Source organism: Trachurus trachurus (assembly GCF_905171665.1).
Source record: "Trachurus trachurus genome assembly, chromosome: 21".
NCBI lineage: Eukaryota > Metazoa > Chordata > Actinopteri > Carangiformes > Carangidae > Trachurus > Trachurus trachurus.
This window is the reverse complement of record NC_139899.1, coordinates 11,301,723-11,315,183: the sequence shown is the minus strand read 5'-3', so window position 1 is coordinate 11,315,183 and position 13,461 is coordinate 11,301,723. Positions and strand designations below refer to the sequence as shown.

Below are 13,461 nucleotides of genomic sequence, written 5' to 3'. Positions count from 1 at the left end.
TTGAGTTACTTTATGTAGGCTATATGTGAATAAAAATGGTTACAATTTCCTTGGCAATATGAGTGCAGTGTGTGTGATGTCAAACTTTGGAGGTTGCTCTTACTGTAAAGTCCTTTTCTTAGGTTTTATACGTCTCTGCCATAGTGACAAAACATCTAAGCATTTTGACTTGCAGTGCTCACAGAATGCCACAGGGATGATGCATTTTGGGGGCACTGACTACTTACATGAGAAAGAAGTTTGGTTTTGACACATAAGTAAACTGTTTTGGGAGAGATATGAGGTTCTGCAGCTCATCCATGGTGTTATGCTGAACCATCCAGTTTATTTTTGGTAAAAGCACTAAGTGAATGCAAATGAGCCAAAAGCAATTGAGAAAGATCTTTGCCATTTTGATGGTACTGACACTTTACATGGTAAAGGAATCTAGTTTTGAAGCATGTGTGAACAGTTTTGGGAGAGATATGCGCTTTTGCTAGTGAGCTGTAATGTTGTGCAGAACTGTAAGACTGTTTGGCCAAATGGTCTTATAGTTTTAAGAATGTAATTTCTGTTTCAAGAAATGAGCCAAACCAACAGAGAAAAACTGTAAGCTTATTGGGCAATACCTTTTCTTTTTTTTGAACGACTGTCTTCTGCCTCTCCTTTTTTAACTGTTGCTGTTTCGAACACCTGAATCTCCCACATAAAGGTTTCAATCAATCAATGTTATGCCATCAGTGAACCCACTGAAACTGCGCTGGTTTTAGGTGTGGTTGAATCCTGCCAGGATCAATAACGATGGACTGCTGCTCACTTCACTCACATAATTTTCATTCACAGTGCAACTTTTGCATTTGTGTTGTGTTTTTAATTTACATGTATACTGTTGTGTTCATGTTGTGGTATTTGTTCCCTGTTCTGAGGCAAATTAATAGATCAGACCTTCACTCATTCAGTCAAATAAAGGATTTTCTTTTTATTCTTTATTTGGTCCAATCAAGGTAACTTCACCACTTTCCCCAAATAAACACACCAAAACACAATACCTTCTGATTCCATGGTCAGAAAGGGGCAGGGAGTGATTCACTCTATACATATCTGAGCAACAGTCTTACATTAAATTAACAAAACACAAAGTGTTACAAACCTGCTCACTAATAGAGTTTGTGAGTCATTAATTACTTGTGTTATAAGTCCTAATTATAACGTAATTTTTAAAATAAGATGCATGAGCAAGGCTATCCATACGTTCATGATGTAATGATAATTCATGTCTTCAACAAGTTGTCAGTTGTCTTTGGTAGACTCAACATACAGTGTGTGTTATATGAGCGCTGCAGCTCTTTGAAATAATGCACTTGCTGAACTGTTGAGAACTGAATTCTATGAATGAATGTATTGATCCATCAGACAGTCATATGAAGGCTTGTTGCATACAAGGTTCTGGGTTCAACTCCTTTTAACTCCTCCTACACTGCTTTTAACAGTGTGATCCAGCAACATAATCAACCACTCATGTACCTGTCTATCAGCACTGACCACACGCGTCAACAGCTTTAAGTGTGATTTCCGCACAATAACATACATGATTGTACGAGTTTTCAGGAGATACCTTACTGTCATTGGGGAATATGTGCCGGCTGGGTGACCTCCTGTCAAACCTTCATGTGAGACCATGCCATGTTCTCATTTTAAAAATGCATCTCTTTCGACTTCCTTTTTGTTTTAAAATGAAAACCTAGTGAACATGTAGCCACAAATAGAGGTGCATATAACCAAAGATCTGTACCAGTGTCAAAATGTTCTTATTTTCCGTGTGTGTATCATCCACATGCAAGCTCAGATACATATACAACCAGAGGTGACAAAATGGTGGTACTATATTTTATTTTGAAATCCAATTTCCACTGCAGATGGAATTGTATTTAATTCAGCCATAAACACAGAGGTATGATGAAGTCAACATGTATGAATCATTGCTAAAACAGTATGCAGACAGAAGAAAAATCATCATCTCAGGGCCAGAGTTTTGCTCACTGTCCTTCACCGTCACTGCCTGTTTCCGTCAATCTCAAAAAAAGTGGACCAATCCTGAGACAAAAATCAGACACTGAAAAAGCCAAAATCAAAAGTTAAAAACTGTATTTAGTGACCAGTCCTGTTTTCATTCACCCAGTCTGGGGGAGTAGTTGTACTGTGGGCCATAATGTGAATATATAAGAAATTGTACAAGAATGTTTCTGTTCAGGCATGATGCAAAATAGTGCTCTTTAGTCTTGCTCTTGAGGCCGTCTGGATCACAGCATCCAGTTGGAAAGTACGGTAGATGTAGTTCCACACAGTTACTGCAAGAAAGAAGAGGAATATACATCATACATGCATCAACCAGCTTTTCACAATCAGTACCATCAAAGTCTTGGGCATTTCATTGTATTGTTCAATGCCAGGAGGCAGTTGTATAATGTAGACGAGTTAAGTCTTTTCTACGGGCCATTTTTTATATTCTTATGTGTACTGTTGTCTTATGCTAGTAACTTATGTCATTCACATTGCCTGTTTCCCGTGCACCAAAACAAATTTGTTGCTATAATTTGTAGCTGTATAACTAAGTTGGATGACTACCTGGCAATAAATCTAATTCCAATTGAAAGATTGCATATCCACAAACACATGTATGCCAGAGAGACTGTGACCTGTATAAAAAGGAGTGTTATGTTCTTGTGTGTGTTAGGCCAAATCTACAGCAAAAAACAAATGAAAGAGGAACTACGCAGGATTTGTAGCTTAACTATGCTACATTTTAACCTTTAACAGTTTTGGAGTAATTGTGATGGTTTAATAAATAGTTTAACTTGTTCCGAGGGAGAATGGAGGCTCTCCACTTCCACGTGCGTGTCACTTACTACTCTTGGCTGAAAAATAACTTTGCAAGATCGGGGCCGCTGTATGGGCAGAAATGTGCCGCTAGAAACTGAATTTGAATCATTCATATTTGAATTTGAATTGCTGAACTTGAATAATTGAATTGAAAATTTGAATCACATAATTTGAAACTGTATTGTTTAATTTGAATCATTGCATTGAAAAACTGTATCCGAGTAGTATAATTTGAAATCGAAATCCAATGAAATTTGATCCTCACTGAAAATCCAACTCGCTCACAATTCAAATTCGGTTTTCAAAATTCAGTTTCAATTTACTGTGACAGACATCCGGGTACTTGAAGGATGAAGGAAGAGCAATCGAGCTCAGATCTGAGCTCGTAGAGAGTGTAGCTGTGCTTAACTGGTTCAACACTGGTGCCTCCACAGAAATCAGAGCCACGCTCCTCATACAGGAGCTGCTCCCGTCTTTGCTGCTGCGGCGACAATTCTTAGTCTAAACTCGGCTGAAAAAAGGAAGCTGTCTTCGCCGTGACCGGCAACTACGTTGTGACGGCGATTTTTTGTTATCAGCGTTGGCTGCTAATCTGATTCAGCTCCACTGGACTTTCAAAAGTAAAGTTGACGCCAGCTGTAAATGAGTTAAATCGTGAAACAGCGGCGCGTTTATAGCCGATTTTAACCTGGTCGGGACCAGGTTACGAGCTAAGCATAAGTTACCATGGTGATCTAGTCGGGTTAAAAGAGAGCCACCTTTGTAGTATAGGAGAGCCTGGCTTTAGATATATACATCATACATATAATACATCCATGAGTACACCCCTCAGGTCTGCTAAGGTCTGCTAATCGATGTAAACGCAGTTAACGCCAAGTAGCCGTTCAGCTACAGGCAGCGTTAGCCGCTGTCAGCCAGGCTAATTAGCAGCTAACGCTGATATCAAAACATGTCGCCATCACGTCACGGCGAAGACGGCTTCCTTTTTTCAGCCGAGTTTACACTGAGAATTGTCGCCGCAGCAGCAAAGACAGGAGCAGCTTCTGTATGAGGAGTGTGGCTCTGATTTCTGTGGAGGCACCAGAGTTGAACCAGTTAAGCACAGCTACACTCTCTCTACGAGCTCAGATAGATCCATGACTCAGATACACAGGCGAGAGGAGTCCTGTGTTGTATCCGAGCTCGATTGCTCTTCCTTCATCCTTCAAGTACCCGGATGTCTGTCACAGTAAATTGAAACTGAATTTGAATGGGCTCTATGCACAGCTCTACCGCTTCCTGAATTTAAGGCAGGTCCTTCATTTCCTGTCTTACATTATTGGACAAACTGATTAATCCAGGTGTGTCTGAGTAGTCACAATGGTCAGACACACCTGGATTAATCAGTTTGTCCAATAATGTAAGACAGGAAATGAAGGACCTGCCTTAAATCCAGGAAGTGGTGGAGCTGTGCATAGAGCCCATTGTGAGAGAGTTGGATTTTCAGTGAGGATCAAATTTCATTGGCTTTCAATTTCAAATTATACTATTCAGATACAGTTTTTCCAATTCAATTATTCAAATTCAGCAATTCAAATATGAATGATTCAAATTCAGTTTCTGGTGGCACATATTTCTGCCCATACCGCTGCCCCGGTGTCCCAGCTCTCGCCTCTGCGCACTACGACACAAATGTGCCCCGTAACCCGTAATCTCTTGTTTATGACCGATTAAACCACACAAATATACACGTCGTAACATCTTATATGATGTATAACATTATCTACGGCTCTTTTGATTGATTTCTTGCCGGCTTTGTTGTAAACAAATGCACATGACCAGGACGAGGGTTAGCAAAACTTTACACTTTACAGATCCATGCCAACTACGGCTGGCCCACAGTACTGAATGGGGCCTTTTGCCCTCTCAAGAGGGTCTGATGAAGCTTCCCTGCTCACTTCACGATGTGTGTGTGGGCATCACTAGAGGTTCAACTGAGTACTTACACATTTCTCAACCTCCAGACCATCTTTGAAGAAAAGCATGAACGGTGTGACGCCATCCTCGCGGTAATCCAACAGACCCACCATGCCCTCTGGGTTCATGTTCTCTCCTGTAAAAAACTGGCAAGAACAAACAAGAGAGGCAGGTCATGTAAGCTGGCAAACTTTGGTTAGCGTTTTAGAGTTATTAGGATGATGCCTAGGTGCTGTTTACTGGCTGGTTTGCAAACTTGATCTTACCCACTGTAATATGTGCATTTTTTTTCACAAACGGATATTTCTTTAAGAAAATCATTTAGGTCACTTTTAGAGTGGGTTTCACAGCAGGAAACCATTTGCCGACTGTGAGAGTTAGAAACAGAGAGTAACACCGATGCGTTCAGTTATCGACTTGTCAGGACTACCCCATAACGCGCACACAGCTGGAGGAGAGTGGGTCTTTTTTTTTTTCATCTCTTTTCAATAGAAACCAGGCAAAGACAGTAGGTGTTTGATGCCTCGTATAATGTGCCTGGGACCCAATTTGCACTGTTGACGAAGTATGGTGCTGTTCTGAGCATTAATTATGGCCACTAGTGGCTTTTTTATCTGTGGTTGGCTGTGGCTCTGTTGTGCTGTCTGTGCTGAAGTGGCTACAACTAGAGAAGTTTGCGGTCGGCAAACTTGATCTCTGGAGGGTTTGTTCTACTCGGTCTCATGGTGCGATAGACCATGGGTTAAACTTATGCCAGAACATCCCTTTATCCCTTCAACGTAACCTGCATGTCTTGGGTTTGTGGGAGGAAGTCGGAGTACCTGGAGAAAGCCCACACATGCACGGGAGTGGGTTCAGTCAGTGGTTTCAGTGGCTGTGAGGCAACAGTGCTAACCACTGCTCCCCGTGCCGCCGTCTGAAAGAACTTCACACACTAAAAAAGGTGTAGCCAACCTGCTGGAAGTAGGTTATCATGTAGTATATTGTAGGTTTCCTCTGGATCTCTCAGACATAATGGCCGAATAGTTAAATGTTTTCAGAGTTACTATTCATAAACACAAGTTAGACTAACATGCTAATTATTTTCTCCCCTTTTTCCAAACGCAGCACTCAACTCTGTAGTTACCTGGTAGTTCTTGATGTTGCCAAGTATCTTCTTAATTTCAGCTGGCATGCCAGCCATGAAGGCAGCCACACGCTCTGGGTTGTCTGTTTCCAGCTTGGCTTTGATTCTGGACAAACAAGAGTGACATGCTTTTAGTAAGAGTCAACACAGTTCAAGCTTGGGGACAACTAAACTCAGGGTAACCTGTGGATAACAAGCACAGGTCGAATACCAGTGTTTGAGTCATTCAAGGATCCGACACTTACGCCTTTATGTAGTCCTTGATGTATGTTGTGTACTGCTTCTTGTCGAAGCCGGTCTCTGAAAGTTTGTGGTTGAGTATAATATCCACACCGCTGACGGAGCCCTCATCAGTGCCCTCGCAGACCTCTTCAGCAGAGGCGTTGCCACCGATTAAAGCATCATCAATGCCATCTGTTGACCTGGTGACCACCTGGACACAATGACCATCACATGTTAGAAGAAAGCAATTCAAATTGACCATGACTGTCCACTTGTAACCATGGAGCTTCGTCACAAAGCAGTGGGTCTTCGTCTATGTCCTAAGTCTAAGTAGATGCAGAGCACATTTACCAGAGCTCAGCACCGTTTCATTGTAGCCATCAGTCTAGATTACTGGCAAATATCTACCATGTGTAACATATCGAGTCGACAGCTGAAAGCTATGGTAAAGTCTAGAGGTGTAACAGTTCACCAAACTCACGGTTTGGTTCAAACCTCGGTTTTAAAAAAACATACTGAAAAACCTTTTGGAAGACTTCCAGAAAAAAAATTCTGGATTTTATTAAAGGATTGTTGCATTGCAATATCAAGAACATGAACATGACGTAAGTTATATTAACTTAACCAAGTATAACACTTCTCTTTAGACCAGTCCACAAAAAAAAACACTTGTACAGGGTTTTCCCTGCCTGTTTAAGACCAAGGCGGGGCCGCCTTGGTGATTTTGGCCGCTGCCTTGATTGAAAGGCGCGTGTACATGCGGGCCGTTCAGATGTAGCGTCTTTTGTGCGCATTACTTTCAGTGTAGACGCACGTCATGGGCGCTCACAACCCAAAGCGACGCCATAGCAGCTCGCAGTCGGTGCGAAGTGCTTGTTTTTTCGTGCACATCCAACCTGCTTCTCCCTCCGGTGTCCGGTCTGGAGTTGTGTCTCTCCAGTTCCGACCCGGTGCCTAAGCACGGCGACCAAGCTTTGATAAATACAGCGCCGTGTCCTCCCGTGTTTCCACCGGCACGATACGAGTTTTCCTCTCCTAAAACTGGCATGTGGTAGGGTCACAGTCTCACAGTGCACCCTTAATTAATATAAACGTCCGTCCGACTACCCATTTCTCCGACCATACATTTCTTTATTTTTGCGTCCATTAGTCCGACCTCCCATTTCTCCGACTTAAGTAGCCCTAACCCTTAACCTTACCCTAAACATAACCTTAACACTGTAGAACGGGTAGTCGGAGAAATGAGCCGTTGGACTTTTGGGCAGTCGGACTGATGTATGCTCCCCAATATAAACTTCCAACCTTAAAGCTCTCCGTCTGTCCACCGACTGTCCTGACCTGTCCCTGAACATCACACAGCGACAACATGGAGCTGCTTGTGTGACTGTATATTGAGTTATAATGTTTATCAGGATGAGTTCAACAAATCAGTACTAACTACTGTGATTTAAGTAGTTAAATAATAAGATATAGTTCATATCAGAGTTAATATCATAATAATAGTGTAGCGGCAGGAAAGACCAATTCACCAAATATTGTGTTGTCATAATATACATAGAACAAGTTACTGCTTGTGTCTGTTGATTAAAAAAAAGAAATGAAATATTTCCATGTATGACCCATACAGGGGATAATGTTTGGCAAGGCAATTTTATTTGTATAGCCCGTTTTTACAAACAGTTTGTCTCAAAGGGCTTCACATAGCATCATAACATCCTCTGCCCTTAAAACTCCATGGAAAACCCTTTCAACAGGGAAAAATCGATAATGGTGATTTTACTGTTTTCAAATGTAAAAATGGGTCACATTGGACCCTCAGCATTATTTCAGGGTTAAAAATATATGCAACTTAAACATTTTTCATTGCGCTCCTACTTGTCCCTCCTCTCTCCCTCTGCCCCAAAGTTCAGCATCTGTGCGCGGGGCGGGGCAGGGATGAACCCATCGGTTCGGGAAGATAGAATGAGTTTCTAAACCGAAACTTTTCGGTTCAGAACCGTTACACCCCTAGTTAAGTCTGATAAAATATGAAAAGCCCATAAACAGTGTGTGCATTTGAGTTGTCAATCAAACAAACTGCATCGCTGAATGTGAGTTCTTGTTTTGTTGCAAGTCCAATCATCTGATAATATAATGAAAGCAGGAAACTGTCTAGAGAGGCTAGTAACAGATTATCAGACGTTTGGCCACTTTGCCCTAAAAACTAGTGACACACTAAAACAACGGAGGAGGTTAATGTGTTGACAGCTGTTTATGGAGGTGAGGGAGTAAACACCTGATCCAGGTGTCAGCCCTGCTGTGAACCTCACTCACCTTTCCTTCAACTTCGAAGAAGAAGTCGGTTTCCTTGATTTTGTAGATATCCGAGAACATCTCATCACCTGAGGGAACAAAACACAGAGTCACGGTTTTAGCTCGGCCGACTCATCCATCTCCAGGCCACAGCTGCAGACACTACATTAAATGCCACCTGGACGTTGTTTCAAAGCTTTGAAATGAACGAGTGGAGGCGCCACCAACTCGTTTTCCTCCTACCGATGCTAATACTTGTTCTCGCAGTTTCCGCTGCGCTGTAAATAATACTTACTGCGGCTAACCTAACTTAGCTGCTACGTGATGCCGCCACATTCACTGCGTTTCCCAACGGTGACTAACGACACCGTAATATCATCGACCGCCGACTCTGCACCCCGCCCTGCTGTGACTCAACACACGGTAGTGTCTCACACTCCCCGACTTTTTTTTTTTTTTTTTTTAAACCCAACTTTGCCGGTGGCGGCGGCCCGGGCTCGAGCTCCGCTGGGCCTCGGTCCTCTCCGCCGGTTAGCATAGTTACCGTTACCGAGCGGCCAACACTTGGCTACACTCGTCGGCGACACACGACAAAGTTTTTTTCCTTTCCCCGTTTCTTTTTCCTTTTGTTTGGAGGCCGGGGGTGCTAGCATGTGGCTAGCGCTAGCTGCGGAATCACACGAGTTAGCCTGGTAGCCAGAGAGCGGGGCCAACTCTTCCTCTCTCCATCCCCCTCTCCCTCTATCGCTTCTTTCACAATCACAGCTGAAATACTCGCCGCCAAGAAGATGCGACCCGATCAACACGAAAACGGCGACAACTACGTGAGGACTTACCGGTGATGATGCACTTGTAGATGATCATTTTGCTGTTTCGGTGTTAAATCTTTCAGAGACTGAGCACAGGCCTGCCACCCTACCAGCACCGGAGAGGTAAAAGACCGACGAGGCGGCGAGGCGGCGCATTTACGTCCTGCTGACGTCACCGTTACAGCGTCGGCGCTCTGGCGCCCCCGCGACTCCGTGGTGGAGCGTGGGACTGCAGCCTGGCCTGGCCACAGCAGCACAGCGACTCTCCCCGAGACACAAGGGAAGTTGAACTCAACATGCCAGCTCACGAAATTTACCTGAGGCTGTAACGGATTTTTTAGACAGATATTATACTTCTTTCAACAAATCTTGACATAGATCTTAAAGGAAATATCATTTTCTGAGATTCCTCTAAGATTCTGCTTTGCTCGTTCCGGGCCACGGGGCAAGCGCACCGGGCACTGTGTGGATTTTTTCCTACTTATTCTTCCACATCTTCAGGACAAATTTCGATTCGCTACTAGTCCTACAACTGTCAAACACAACCACTCACTGTCTGTTCCCTTCAATCTAAAAAAAGTGGGCCAATCCTGAGACAAAAATCAGACACTGCAAAAGCCATTAGTTAAAAACTGTAGGCCTATTTAGTGACCAGTCCTGTTTTCATTCACCCAGTCTGGGGGAGTAGTGTGTGCCATAATGTAAATACCTATAAGAAATTGTACAAGAATGTTTCTGTTCAGGCATGTAGGGCGTGTTGGTTTATTTGAGAGAGGACAAACAACGGGGTTCCGGTTAAAGCAGAAGTAAGCGATCCGGTCGTTTTGGCTAATGCTGCGTTCCAGGTAGGCTTTTGAAACCGTAAATTACAGCTTCAAGTCACAACTTACGACTTTGTAGCGTTTCAGGCAACCCACTCGTGTTTTTCCGACCTGTTTTACCGGTGAAAGTCACTATAACGGCCACTCGTAACTTCCGACCCGTGAACTCGTACCAGATTGAACTGGTAGGCTACGACTTCACAGGTCGGAAAAACACGAGTTACGAGTTTCCTTGAACGCACCATAACAGTCCTCGTCCCTACGTCACCACATTCACGGCGTCCCTTGGCTGCACACACAGCCCTGCATGCCGTTCTCTCTCCTCATTGGATAAAAACTGTAGGATACGATAAATGTTTTCTCCTCGGCTCAGAGCAGAGCAGAGGGACTGAGAGACCTGTGTTTCTGTCCAAACACTCTATGTAAGTGATTGCTATCGGAAGATATAACTATTTAAGACTTATATTAACACAAATATATCACTTACTTCTGCTTTAACTATTTATTAAATTGGATCATTAAAAATAATCTTGTACAAGGACTTTCACTGTTTGGGAAATCACAGTCAGCTTCGCTGTTAGTCTGTAACCACCCGCCCAGAAAAGGATGAAGCAATTCCGTTACAAATATATTTTAATATATTTTTGCTCTGTGTGTGTGTAATTCATTCTATTGGCTAAACAGGTGGGGAGGAGCTGTGGTTTAGACTTAGTTCTCCCATCGTTGGTGCACAGGCTGGTCACAGCTTAATCTCTTCATAATGTAAAAGTATAAAAGACTCAAAGTGTCCTGGCTTAACTCTCCGCTGTATTAATCCTTTGTAACACTAATGCTTTATTCCATCTCATCATTCAACAGGACCTTTCAGCTCAGTTATCACATTGTTTGAAGAGTAGCTTAATCAATGAAACGTGGATTTAATCAGTAAACATTAAGTGCTCAGTTTTAATCAGTAATCACCAGTGTAGACATACATGTTCAGTATTAATTAGCTAGTAGTCATGATGCTCAGATTTAATCATCAGTAGATATAAATGTTCAGTGTTCAAGGAAATTCACCCTAACAGGCATGATGCAAAATAGTGCTCTTTAGTTTTGAGGCCGTCTGGATCACAGCATCCAGTTGGAAAGTAGATGTAGTTCCACACAGTTACTGCAAGAAAGAGAAATATAGTACATCATACATGCATCTACCAGTTTTTCACAATCAGTACCACCTACATCAAAACTCATGACTGCTATAAAATACTGCTGATCTGAGAATTGACATTTTGACATAGTTTGACTTCAAGAAACAACATAAGCAGGCAGGGTAATAGAAAACTAGGATCAAGTGTTCCAGGATTTATAATGACCCTAAAATTATCATTTTGATTTGATTTATTTTTATTTATAGATATGCATTTATAATTTAGGTTTTTTTATATTCTTATGTGTACTGTTGTCTTATGCTGCTAACTTATGTCATTCACATTGCCTGTTTTCTGTACACCAAAGCAAATTCGTTGTAGCTGTATAACTAAGTTGGATGACTACCTGGCAATAAATCTAATTTCAATTCAAACATTGCATGCACAAACACATGTATGCCAGAGAGACTGTGACCTGTATAAAAAGGAGTGTATGTTCATGTGTGTGTTAGGTCAAATCACTACAGCAAAAAACGAATTAAAGAGGAACTAGGATTTGTAGCTTAACTATGCTACATTTTAACCTTAAACAGCTTTGGAGTAATTGTGATGAACTTGTTATGAGGGAGAATGAGGCTCTCTGCTTCCATGTGCGTGTCACTAATTGCGTCTTGCCGCCTCAAGAGGGTCTGATGATGACTAGCAGCTTCCCTGCTCACTTAATGATGTGTGTGTTGCAGTGACGTACGGTGACCTCTAGGACAGGGTAGGCAGGCGTTCACAGACGAGGGGGGTGGGTGGTATTCGGCAAATCAGCTTATCACGCAAAAAAAGTCACAACAAATAGGCCGTTTATTCCTCAAATGAAGCTCCAGTACAGTTATCCATCACTGCAGTTGAATTAGCTGCTAAACTGCTGGACGCAAAAACCGAGGGGGCCATCTGTGTTTACAATTCACGAAAGCAACGTGAACGTACGTGCCGCTCACACTTAGTAGAGTTACGTTAAGAGGCAGCGTAGCCTCTGTCTCCCTTAGCATGCCGTACATGTAACGTCTATTAATAAACTGCACATGCGCAAACAGGCATACACATCGTACTGGCAGAAGAGGCAGAGCAGCTCTGTGCCTCTCCTCTGAAATACAACAAGACGGCGAGTGGCTTCTGCAGCCGCTGCCAGGCCAGAGGTAAACTCAGTTGAGTCGCGTTTATTAGACTATGGAAATCACCAAATGCTGATACATTTAAACCTGTGGTAAAGTTATCTGGAAAAAAAAAAAATTAAACCTTAGAATATATTATACATAGATATGATAAATAATTTAATTATTCCTGACAGCCCCCCTGACTGCACGTCCCTGGTGTGTTGGTGTGTGTGTGGGCATCACTAGAGGTTCAACTGAGTACTTACACATTTGTCAACCTCCAGACCATCTTTGAAGAAAATCATGAACGGTGTGACGCCATCCTCGCGGTAATCCAACAGAGCCACCATGCCCTCTGGGTTCATGGTCCATCCTCTAAAAAACTGGCAAAAACAAACAAAAGAGGCAGGTCATGTAAGCTGACAAATTTTGGTTAGTGTTTTAGAGTTATCAGGATGATGCGTCAGTGCTGTTTACTGCTGCTGTTTTTCTTTAAAAAATAATTAATTGAAGTCAGAGTTAACGGCACATCTATCAGTTAACAAAACTTGACATTTAAATCACCAGAGACTGAGCTGCTGTGTCCATCTGGTGACCCAAATGAATGGTTCGTGCACCATGAGCACGGCATCACCTCTGAAAGAACTCATTCATTCATTTTACTGCTAATCCTCACTAGTGTTATGGGGCGAGAGGCGGGGTTGACACTGGACACATTCCCATTTACACCTATGGGCAATTTAGAGTCGCCAATTAAAGGGATATTTTCCGGTGTAAGTTTAACCTATAGTCTATCGCACCGTGAGACTAAATAGAACACCCCTTCCAGAGATCAAGTTTGCCAACCGCAAACTTCGATTTGCAGCCACTTCAGCACAGACAACCAGATACTGCTGTCTATGGATCCAAGAGCCAACTATCACACGTGCGCTGCAACAGCTGATCTGTGCCACATCCACTGTACACATACAGTGGGTACGGAAAGTATTCAGACCCCTTTAAATTTTTCACTCTTTATTTCATTGCAGCCATTTGCTAAAATCAAAAAAGTTCATTTTATTTCTCATTAATGTACACTCAGCACCCCATCTTGACAGAAAA

At 42.6% G+C, this 13,461-nt stretch overlaps 1 protein-coding gene across 1 annotated transcript; it reads right to left on the bottom strand.

Annotated features, from left to right (window-relative positions):
- Nucleotides 1–1,852: 1,852 nt before the first annotated feature.
- tpt1 (tumor protein, translationally-controlled 1) lies at nt 1,853–9,478 on the bottom strand. Its single transcript, XM_083997018.1, has 6 exons — nt 9,292–9,478; nt 8,477–8,544; nt 6,187–6,374; nt 5,942–6,047; nt 4,845–4,961; nt 1,853–2,327 (listed from the first exon to the last, which is right to left on the bottom strand). Exons 1-6 carry the CDS (start codon nt 9,317–9,319, stop codon nt 2,325–2,327), a joined length of 510 nt encoding a protein of 169 aa, XP_083853144.1. The 5' UTR covers nt 9,320–9,478; the 3' UTR covers nt 1,853–2,324.
- Nucleotides 9,479–13,461: the final 3,983 nt, after the last annotated feature.